The sequence below is a fragment of the Pelophylax lessonae genome (genome assembly GCF_965119305.1).
Source record: "Pelophylax lessonae genome assembly, chromosome: 9".
NCBI lineage: Eukaryota > Metazoa > Chordata > Amphibia > Anura > Ranidae > Pelophylax > Pelophylax lessonae.
This window is the reverse complement of record NC_138776.1, coordinates 135,590,014-135,602,113: the sequence shown is the minus strand read 5'-3', so window position 1 is coordinate 135,602,113 and position 12,100 is coordinate 135,590,014. Positions and strand designations below refer to the sequence as shown.

At 44.3% G+C, this 12,100-nt stretch overlaps 1 protein-coding gene across 3 annotated transcripts in view; it reads left to right on the top strand.

Annotated features, from left to right (window-relative positions):
- Window positions 1-5,776: 5,776 nt before the first annotated feature.
- The window catches only part of RUFY2 (RUN and FYVE domain containing 2), a gene marked incomplete at its 5' end in the record, with an annotated part of 42,811 nt that continues 36,487 nt past the window's right edge, over window positions 5,777-12,100 (top strand). For all 3 annotated transcript variants that reach the window (XM_082267457.1, XM_082267456.1, XM_082267455.1), the window contains 2 exons: window positions 5,777-5,852; window positions 8,356-8,526. In XM_082267457.1, the coding sequence (XP_082123583.1) occupies window positions 5,777-5,852; window positions 8,356-8,526 (247 nt within the window). The remainder of the gene's footprint in view (window positions 5,853-8,355; window positions 8,527-12,100) is intronic.

Here is a 12,100-nt window from a genome sequence, read left to right as displayed (position 1 = left end):
GGAGCGTGCCGCCGGCGGCGCACGTTCGCCCCCTAGCTGCAAGCGCATGACCGATGTAGAGCTACGTCATTTGCGCAGGAGGGCCAGCCTGCCACAGTAAATCTGCGGTGGGCAGTCCTTAAGTGGTTAATGTGAGCATAAAGAGCAATAAAAATCTGACAGGTGTTCTAATCCCTCTCCACTCTATTTAAGACTAAGGGTCCTTTCACACGGCCGCTCCGTGTGTCCGCAAATCATCCTATTTTTTGCGGATGATTTGCGGACATAATGTAAGTGAATGGCACTGCGGATGTCAGCGGAATACCATCCGCTGACATCCGATTTTCCTCCTTTCAGTTCTGTTCCGTTTTTTCGAATGGAACAGAACCCTATTTTTTCTTCCGTGTAAAAAACGGAAAGGAAGGAAAATCGGATGTCAGCGGTGTCATCCGCTGACATCCGCAGTGCCATATACTTACATTATGTCCGCATATCATCCGCAAACGGATGGGATGATATGCGGACCTACGGAGCGGATGACAGAAATGTCATCCGCTCCGTGAAAAAAAAAAAAAAGTCCTGCAGCGGACTAAAGCAGCGGAGCGGCCGTGTGAAAGGACCCTAAAAAAAAAATGTTTTACCTTTAGTTGTACTTTAACTGTGAAGTTAATCGGCCCCATTGATGATCGCTCTCAGTATGCTGGAGCTTAGATTGTTGTCCTGTGAGCTGGAAAATCTCTGCTCAGTTAGAGGCTGAGAATGTAATCTGTCACTGCCACCAATGACATGTTTGTCTGATTTAATTTTTCAGGATCAGGGAGATAAATGGAGCATGTGCTGCTTAGTGTACATTTATTAGAAACCTATCTGGTAGGCAGGGGAGCGGCCTGTATTGCAGAACAGACATATACAGCCTCTTCTGCATTCAGATCCTACCTGCCAGCAAGTTTTTATCAAATGGATATAGTTTTTTATAAATATACATTTTTATACACAGAACAGGCAGCATAAAGCGTAATCCCCGCATCCTGACCATACAATGACAGCGTGCAGTGATAGCCCTGTATAGAGATAGCGCCGAGCTCTACGTTCAGCACCTTGGACAGCCGCCCATCATACGTACACTATGTACGTAGCGCTCTATTCTTGAAGCCGGCGTAGCAGTGACGCTGAGGTCATGCGCAGTTCTTGCTGACACTGGGCGGACTCTCCGGAGAGGTTGGTGGACGTCGTACATCTTGCTGAGTGAGGTAGGTTGTTTCTCTTGGCAGACCTACCTATAGGTTATGGGGTGGTGAGAAAATCATGCTCGGGGGTCTGCCATCAATCAGCACCCTGTGTATTTCTGTGTGTCTGTATGTATGTATGTCTGTGTGTCTGTCTGTGTGTGTATGTCTGTGTGTGTCTGTCTCTGTGTATGTCTGTGTGTCTCTGTGTATGTCTGTATGTCTGTGTGTCTGTCTCTGTGTATGTCTGTGTGTCTCTGTGTATGTCTGTGTGTCTCTGTGTATGTGTGTGTCCCTTTGTATGTCTGTGTATGTATGTATGTCTGTGTGTGTATGTATGTATGTATGTATGTCTGTCTGTATGTGTCTCTGTGTATGTTTGTGTGTGTGTATGTATGTATGTATGTATGTATGTATGTCTGTGTGTGTCTCTGTGTATGTATGTATGTCGGTGTGTGTCTCTGTGTATGTCTGTGTGTGTCTGTCTGTCTGTGTGTCTCTGTGTATGTATGTATGTATGTCTGTCTGTGTGTGTGTGTCTCTGTGTATGTGTGTGTCTGTCTGTCTGTCTGTGTGTGTCTCTGTGTATGTATGTATGTCTGTCTGTGTGTGTGTGTGTGTGTGTGTGTGTGTGTGTGTGTGTGTGTGTGTGTGTATCTGTGTATGTATGTATGTCTGTCTGTGTGTGTGTGTGTATCTGTGTATGTATGTATGTCTGTCTGTGTGTGTGTGTCTCTGTGTATGTGTGTGTGTGTGTCTCTGTGTATGTCTGTCTGTGTGTCTCTGTGTATGTGTGTATGTGTGTGTGTCTCTGTGTATGTCTGTGTGTCTGTGTGTCTGTCTCTGTGTATGTCTGTGTGTCTCTGTGAATGTGTGTGTCCCTGTGTATGTCTGTGTATGTATGTATGTATGTATGTCTGTGTGTGTCTCTGTGTATGTATGTCTGTCTCTGTGTATGTGTATGTGTGTGTGTGTGTGTGTGTGTCTCTCTGTATGTATGTATGTATGTTGGTGTGTGTCTCTGTGTATGTCTGTGTGTGTCTGTCTGTCTGTGTGTCTCTGTGTATGTATGTATGTATGTCTGTCTGTGTGTCTCTGTGTATGTATGTATGTATGTCTGTGTGTGTGTGTGTCTCTGTGTATGTATGTATGTATGTATGTCTGTCTGTGTGTCTCTGTGTATGTATGTATGTATGTATGTATGTATGTCTGTGTGTGTGTGTGTCTCTGTGTATGTATGTATGTATGTCTGTCTGTGTGTCTCTGTGTATGTATGTATGTATGTATGTATGTCTGTGTGTGTGTGTGTCTCTGTGTATGTGTGTGTGTGTCTCTATGTATGTCTGTGTGTGTGTGTCTCTATGTATGTCTGTGTGTGTGTGCCTGTGTGTCTCTGTGTATGTCTGTCTGTGTATGTGTGTCTCTATGTATATCTGTTTTTGTGTGTCTTTGTGTATATCTAGCTGTGTGCGCTCCACATTGTATGCATAGCATCTCCAGCCCTAGAGGGGAGCCCAGTGACCGATAATACCGGGTAGATGTGTGCATACTGTTATCTGGTAATTTACAATGATCAATGAAGGTGATCAGCAAACTGGTGCTGTAAAGATGGCTTCACAATAATACTTTTTCCTAAGATGTGATCAATAAATATTGTTTAAATACAAGACGCAAATATATTCTTCCCTAAATCTATGTGTGCTTTGTGTATTTCTTCCAGATCTGTGCAGTAATCCAGTGTGACATTTTCCATCTGTGTAGAAGCTCCTGTAATAAAGACCACTCTCTGCTGCTCTCCTTCCTTGTGCAGGGTGACTGGTCTTGTCTCCACCCCCTCCTGTAGTTTTCTGCAGACAGCCTGTTGTGGGTTGGGCCTGCTGGGTCCCTCCCACAGCTCTGCTATCTGCACAAGCTATGTACAGCTTATTACTGCAAAAGAGCAAAAGGGGAGCAAACGACCTAGTGGGTTACCCAAGATTTATTATGAAAGGAAAAGCCAAATAGCCAATTGAATGCTTACAAAAGACAAAAAGAAGATGCAGAACAACCATCTCTGATGGTCAGCTAGTGTGGCAATAAGTGATCAGACTGTTGATGATGTTGGCAAACTGACACGTTTTGGGACACATCCTCAGAGCTCTAGGGTAGGGGATGCATCCCCAAAACAACGCCAACAGTCTGGTCACTCGTTGCCACACAGGCTGGAGATTGTTCTGCATGTTTCTTCTGTCTTTTGTGAGTATTCAGTTGGCTATTTGGTTTTTCCTTTAATAATAAATCTTCAGTAATGCGCCCCCTGGGTGTTCTTTTGCAGTTTGTGGTCTGATGAAACATTCTTCCAGAGGACCACATTGCCCTGGTCTGGTGACTACCCCTCTGAGCGATGGAGTAGTTGGTTGTTCTTATGCACAGCTTAGTGTCAATGTCACTGCTTCTTTTAAAAGTTAATAGCTGAGTTTGTAAGGGCATTTGGTGCACACAAGATAAATAAATATCCTTTATGACTTTTGTGGAATATATCTAAAAGAAAGTATTTGTGTAGATTCCTGTGAAACGGATATAGTCGGAATCCTAGTCCCCAAAACCTTGACCACAGGTGGTCTCTCACGCAGCACTGCTGCTGTTAACTGGAAGCCATGTATCTTTTTAAATTAATATAAGGTGATCTCTGATTGGACAGGGTGTAGAGAAGGGGGTGAAGAGAAAGGGCAGTGACATCATAATCCCAACCTCATCCACCCAGAGAATGCTTTGTACGCATTTAAGAAAAATACAAGGCATTCTGTGAATGACGGTGGTGCAGTGTGAGTGACCCCCTGTGTTCTGTGGGGAACCGCTCGCACAGAACTCTAGCAGAACCTGCAGTATTGGGGCTATCATTTTAGTAGTACCAACTACTGCAGTGATTTCCAGATTCCCCGGCGGCCTATCGGGTATGAATAATGCATACTTACATTGTGCCGAGCTGGATTAATGTATGTATGCAATACAGATAATTGCTGCAATTCAGCTTCAAGCACACCATAAACACTTATATTAGTGGGCAGTGGAAAGAGTGTTCCTTACATTTGGGGTCAGTGGGAAGAATGCTCACTTACATTCGGAATCATTCAAAAGAATATCCACTTACATTGATGGGCAGTGGAAAGAGTGTTCCTTACATTGGGGGTCTCTGGGAAGAATGTTCTTTACATTGGTTCTTAGTGAAAAGAATGCCCATTATCATTGGTGGTCAGTGGAAAGAATGCCCACTTACATTGGTGGTCAGTGGAAAAAATGCCCATTATCATTGGTGGTCAGTGGAAAGAATGCCCACTTACATTGGTGGTCAGTGGAAAGAATGTCCACTTACATTGGTGGTCAGTGGAAAGAATGCCCATTATCATTGCTGGTCAGTGGAAAGAATGCCCATTATCATTGGTGGTCAGTGGAAAAAATGCCCACTTACATTGGTGGTCAGTGAAAAGAATGCCCACTTACATTGGTGGTCAGTGGAAAGAATGTCAACTTACATGGATGGGCAGTGGAAAGAGTGTCTACTTACATTGGTGGTCAGTGGAAAGAATGCCCATTATCATTGCTGGTCAGTGGAAAGAATGTCCACTTACATGGATGGGCAGTGGAGTGTCCACTTACATGGATGGGCAGTGGAAAGAGTGTCTACTTACATTGGTGATCAGTGGGAAGAATGCCCCTTTAATTGGTGATCAATTTTAAGAGTGTTCGTTATTTTGGTGGTCAGTGGGAAGAATGTTTTTTACATTGGTTCCCAGTTGAAGGAATCCTCATTATCATTGGTGGTCAGTGGAAAGAGTGTCTACTTTGGTGGTCAGTGGGAAGAATGCCCCTTTCATTGGTGGTCAATTTTAAGAATGTTCCTTACATTGGGGGTCAGTCGGAGTAATGTCCACTTACATTGGTGGTCAGTGGAAAGAATGTCCACTTACATTGGTGGTCAGTGGAAAGAATGTCCACTTACATTGGTGGTCAGTGGAAAGAATGTCCACTTACATTAGCAGCTGGCTCTGCTAAGTGACATTGACCCCAGAACTATGTAAGTGCCATCAGACAGGAGGTCAATCAGTCACCGCTCAAGTAAGCCCTTGCAACCTCTGAAGGATCCCTGTTGAGAATGGGTGGTCTAGATACCTTCCCTTTTGGGATGACTGACGGCGGCACTATGAAGCACAAAATAAAGCAGGGAGCCCCTTGGTTTGTTTTAGATTATTATTACTGTTACATGTAAGGCACTATTCACACAAGCATTTTGCCACACTGCCAATACCAGCGGCAAGAATCGAATGATATCTACTGCTGGGATTGACAGCTTTGTGCAGATAGCAGTGACCCCCTACTGTGCAATGACAGGCTGTCGGGGGCTTTCATCCTTTATGTATGTACTTCAGTATAATTTATATATCACATGATGAGCGCTCATGATTTCAAATCAATAACTTGCTAATGATGTGACTGTCAGCACATGTATTATTAATTGCTTGTGGGTAGCTTTAATATCTTGCATCTCTCTCCTCTACAGATCACTGAAATAAGAGCGGCATCTCCTATTGATTATGGCTCAGTTTGGAGCACCAAGGAACCCCGTTAACTGGGTCTCCCATCTCACTGCAGCTGTGGTGTCTCAGCCAGGTACAACATTCTATCTGACTGTGCGTTATACACAAACGTAACACTATCATCAACATGGAAACATGTTTCTACTAACTCCATGTTTCTACAAACGTAACACTATCATCAACATGGAAACATGTTTCTACTAACTCCATGTTTCTACAAATGTAACACTATCATCAGCCTGGAAACATGTTTCTACTAACTCCATGTTTCTACAAATGTAACACTATCATCAACATGGAAACATGTTTCTACTAACTCCATGTTTCTACAAACATAACACTATCATCAACATGGAAACATGTTTCTACTAACTCCATGTTTCTACAAATGTAACACTATCATCAACATGGAAACATGTTTCTACTAACTCCATGTTTCTACAAACGTAACACTATCATCAACATGGAAACATGTTTCTACTAACTCCACGTTTCTACAAACGTAACACTATCATCAACATGGAAACATATTTCTACTAACTCCATCCTCCGGTATAATTTATTTTTACTGTATCTCAGAGAAGTATTGCTTTATTTCTGACTAGTGTTGTCATATGAACCTCAGCATAAGTTCAAGCACAACTCCAGACAGAACCAGTTTTTTTTTTAATAGAGTAGGGAAGAGTTAAAGCCTTTGTCAGGTTTTAATTGCTCTGCTGGGGAGATTAAACAACACAAAAAAAACTGAAAGTGATGAGAAAATCTCCTTAACTTGGGCACAGACCTAAAAAAAAACATAGTAAATAGAATGAGGAATAGTTAAAACTTCTGACAATGTTTTGATTGCTGTCTAAAACTTCCTGACATATGGGTGCCACAAGTACAGAAGGTGAGGGAAAATCTCTCCAATGGGATCAAAGGGAGCACTCAACAACAACTGTGAATTCTGAGAGCCATAATCGAATTGGCTCCCACGGTCCAGCCATTGTCGGCGCTCCCTCCTCTCCCCTGCAGCAGCTGCTCTCAGACACAGGGAAGCCAGAGCTAGGGGTTCACTTGACCATGTTGGAGCAGAATAAAAATAGGTTTAAAGAAAAAAAAAACAAATCTTTTTTATATAGGGTACTTTTTTTATATAGGGTATGCAGAATGGGTAGGAGGAGGGAAGGGGAGGGAGCATTTTTAAGAATTTTTGTAGTTAGGCTTTTTTTCCACTTTCAGATCATGAAGCTAATATGCTTTGTAGAATAGTGATCCTGATAGCCCTGAAGTCTTCGTAGAGCTGGATTTATAGTTTCTGCTCCCCCTTTTTTTAACCAACATGCCCCATTACTTATTTCAGTACAATGCAGTAAAGTGGGTATGGTGCTGAATGTAGCGCTCCTTTAAGACCTGATAGTGTTTTCCAAGCACTAGATATGTAAAACAAATGGCATATGACTACAGGTTATGTATACTAATAGGTAAGAGGCAGCAGGCCAGAGGATGGAACCACTAACCATGGTCTACATTGGCTTCATTGGCCATCCTGGGAAGGGCAATGACCTAATTTGATGCATTCTAACCAGAGACAACACAGTGTGGCCCTCACTAGAAGGTACAGAGTGGTTACTCACAATAGTTTAAATAATGATAGAGACAACCCTGTCAATTTTAATTATACCCTACAGCATTTTCTACACCTTTCTAAACGTTTGCACAGTAGTGTATAATAAACGTTTTGGGCAGGTGTGAGGAAATGCTGTAAAATAAAAAAGCTCAGTGTTTAATAGTTAAATGTTATCAATGATCAAAATGGAAAGTAAATGAACAGAAGAGAAATCCAAAGCAAATCAATATTTGGTGTGACTACCCTTTGCTTTCCAAACAGTACAAATTTTTCTGGGTACACTTGCACACAATTTTTGAAAAAAATTGGCAGGTAGGTTGTTCCAAACATCTTGGAGAACTGACCACAGATCTGTGGATTTAGACTGCCTCAAATCCTTCTATCTCTTCATGTAATCCCAGATAGACTCGATTATGTTGAGATCCGGACTCTGTAGGGGCCAAACCATCACTTAAAGCAGTGGTCCTCAACCCTGGCCTACAGGGCCCACTACCAGGCCAGATTTTCAAGATAACTGAAATACATCCCAGGTGATATAATTTGCTGCTCAGTGATTGCAGTACTCTAGTCTGCATCTCCCCAAGGTAATACCTAAAATCTGGCCTGTTAGTGGGCCCTGTAGGCCAGGGTTGAGGACCACTGACTTAAAGGACTCTGTTCTTTACACTAAAGATGGTTCATAATGATATTGGCTATGTTTGGGGTCGTTGTCCTGCTGCAGAATAAATCTGGGGCCAACCACATCTCCTTGACGGTGTGGCATGGTGGATAAGTATCTGCCTGTATTTCTCATTACTCATTCTATTACTATTTGCTCATTATTGTACCGTTTTCCAGCCCTTCAGCGAACAAACTGCCTCCTGCTACAGCCAAATACTTCACATTTTATAAATATATATAATTTGAATGTCATTTTTTAATGGCTGTATAGTAAATAATGTTATTGTTCTCACATGTGTACCAACAGCAAAAGACCCAGCTGTAGTTGAGCGTGCAAATCTGCTGAACATGGCTAAGCTAAGTATAAAAGGACTCATTGAATCAGCTCTAAGCTATGGCCGTACTTTGGATTCAGATTACCCTCCTCTTCAGCAGTTCTTTGTTGTAATGGAACATTGCCTCAAGCATGGCCTTAAAGGTACAGTATGCAATTGAAACGAGTGAGAGTTATTGCTATTTACAATATAAATCGAACATTTGCTGAAGCATGTATGTATATGTAACTGTAGGCCTATATCGTCTGTGTACATAAGTAACATTACATTACATATAATAATTTGGTGAAGGTACGTCCTGGTAAAGTCTTACTGGTTTTTAAATTAAATATATTGCTATTGTGTGTCAGCCCTGGGAAGTGGCAGCACAGTGAAAGTGTCCTTAGATTAACTATATCTCCAATTCTCGTCCTATTTTCATTATAATATCAGAATGAGTTTTCTTTTTTGCTGCAGATATGTTGGTTTAATGCCAAATAACTTTTTGCAGTTGTACTTTGTTCTAATCTATGTGGAGAAAGCCTGATGTAAATGCACAGCGGAGTCCATTTACACCCGACTGCCTACAGAGTTCACACGGGTCCGCCCGTGTCCCCTCTGCAGAAACTAAATGGGCATGGATGGGACATCCGTCCCATTGGGCTCCCATCAGCAGGGGATCTGCTCACAGATCCCTTGCTGTTTAGAGCGGGCTCTTCCTCCTGTGAAAAGACACTTAAGCCAGCCATAGATGGAGCTATTTTTTTCTGCAACCATGTGTTTCAGGAAAGAAAACTGCTCGATTCCCCCATCCCTCCCATGGAGCCATTGTGTTCTCCCAGCCGGGAGAACACAGTCATTAGTGCTATTATCGATCAACTTGGTACATTCAGCCTACCCATACATGGTTTGAATTTCGACTGGTTCCTGCTGAACTGGCTGAGATTTGAATCATCTGTGGCATGAGTGTTATATTCAAATAAGAGTGAGTTGGGTTAGTGTGGACAGAAAGTGGCAAATGCTGAGTACCATTACACATGCCCTTGTGAATGTCTCACATATGTTCACATATGATTTTTGTGTTGATTGATGTTCACTGTATGTACTGTGTTTTTTCTTTTTTTTTCTAAATCTTCTATATCCAACCTGATATTTAGGGGCTTGTTCACACAACATCACCCAGGTCGATGTAAACAAAATACATATGCGCGGACACACGCCTATGTGTGTGTACTGCATTGCTGTTTTAAAACTTTAGAGGCGTTGATGTGCATTTTCTTTGGGGGGAGTTAGTATATAAAGTCAATTTTTTTTTGCCCATTGGGATAAGTTGTTGCATAGAAAAATACAATATGATTTTTCTCTTACGTCCTCTGGCAGTCGCCGCCCGTTCAGTTAGCCTTCACGAGTGGGTAATGCCCCTCTCTGCAGGAGTAGGCTAGGCAGTGAAAAGATTAACAAACAAAAGCTTTTACACATAACACACCTCTAGGGGGCTGTTCCTCAGCTATTACCCATCAGCCACTAGGAGCTGCTCTTCAGTTTTCTGCTGCCTAGCGTAGGAGTAGGACATAGGCTTACCTGCTGGGACCTATGTCTCAGTTTTTTTCTCTTTTTCTTTGCAAAAAGTTTTTTCTTTTTATTTCTTTCCTCACTCACTATAGCTAGGTAGTCAGAAGGATCCCTGGAGGACTACAAGCGACAGCAGAGCTGGGCCTCGCACTGGATAATATAGATCCTTATGGAGTCCCAGCCTGCCAACAAGCGTCGCAGGTCATTGGTGTGCCCAGGTCTCGCAAGACAGTGTCCCTGAGGACGTGGGCGAGCCTGCGGAGAATCCATCTTCGCCGGGATGTCTCAACTCCGGAATGCCCTGTGTTGCTAGCATCCCTCCCTGGCTGCCGGCACCCCCACTCAGGGTGGGAGGTGTTCCGTGTCAGAGCGAAGCCCACAATCCGTGGTATGGTGAGTGATCCTACCCCCGTGTCCCCGGGACAGTTATATGGGGGTCATGGGCCCACTCCTAGGGGATGGCAGAAAAAACGTAGTCTCTGTAGTATCCCCCTCCCTGGCCGTTTTGGGCGGTCCCTACCTCCCTGCCCCCACTGGGGGCGCTGTGCGGTGCACACTGCCTGGATGGGGGGGTGTGGGGGCTTGTTGTATGTCTGGGGCGTGCCTCTGAGGTGTCCCAGCAGTGGCCAGGTCCCTGGGTTTGTGCTAATTTGGCTCCATTTGTTTGGCCGCCATTTTTGGGTGAGGGCAGGCTATTTGGCCTCATTGTATGGGCAGCAGCCATTTTCTCACTGTGGGCGTCGGTTTGGGCGCCATCTTTGTTGTGGGCGGCCGCCTAGTAAGGGCGGCGGCCATTTTGTGAGTGCTTCCTCCCATTTATATCAATTGGCACTCATTGTATTGTGGCTCAGGGCATGAATTGGCCTCTAGTGCGGCTGTCGCTTCTCCCTTCACTGCAGCAGCGAGTGTGAGGTGATAGTGTATACTGTGTCACTGTGCGGCTGATTTTTGGCGGTTTTTCGTTTTTTTTTTTTTTTCCGGCTCTTTCTCTGTTGCTTTAGCACTTTTAAAGGGGTCTCCACCGGCGGTGTAGATTTGCAGTGTGCACCGCGAGAACCGCCAATTTAAAAGGGCCGGTGTCCAAAATAATTTTTTTAATGCAATATGGAGTCCCAGGATAGCAAACTCCCCACAGGCCTGTTTGGTGCTTCAAGAACCCCTGAATCCTCTTTCATGGCCTCTTTATCTGCTGCACTGGCGACTTTGGCGTCCAGGATGGTCTGCTGCTGTCTGAACACACTACTCCAAAAACGGCCGATGCCCTCTCAGTTTTTCTGACTCAGAGCCTGCTTTGGTTGCCACAGACAATGTCCCCCCCTGAGGTGTCCCAGTCCTCTCATTCAGATGGGAAGGAGGAGGGGTCCTCCTCCACTGCTGCGCTGGAACTCGCTATAGTGGTTGCACTTCTTAGCTCAAGAAAGGACAGGCGCCAATCAAAGTTTATTGCACAGTGATCATAACACACTTACATTAAGGCAAGGTGAAGGCTTCTCCTGATAGCTCCTCTACCCCTTTAGTGGCATGGCGCTTCCTCCTCTCGGCCGAACCAGCAGCCGGGAGATGACACTACCTCGGGGGAGTCCAATGGGGGAGCAGGATCAACGGCGATAAGCCACTTGTCAACTAATGATGACGTAACGCGTTTCGGAGCATGCGCACAACGCTCCTTCCTCAGACGATCGTCTGAGGAAGGAGCGTTGTGCGCATGCTCCGAAACTAGTTACATCATCATTAGTTGACAAGTGGCTTATAGCTGTCTTTGGCTTGATCCTGCTCCACCATTGGACTCCACCAAGGTAGCGTCATCTCCCGGCTGCTGGTTCGGCCGAGATGAGGAAGCGCCATGCCACTAAAGGGGTAGAGGAGCTATCAGGAGAAGCCTTCACCTTGCCTTAATGTAAGTGTGTTATGATCACTGTGCAATAAACTTTGATTGTCTTACTGAGTGGTGCCTGTCCTTTCTTGTTTTATGTGCCAGCGGGATTTTGGCTTCTGCCTGCCTACAGCGCTGCTCTCGGAGTCAACATTGGAACTTTGCACCATCCGGATTTTGTTCTCTCCATCCCATCTCTTCCTTACCCATACCCCAGTGCGGGTTCCACTTGTCGGCACAAGCGCCCAACACACCCCTCTTTTTTGTTTCTGCACTTCTTAGCTCCGTCAGGG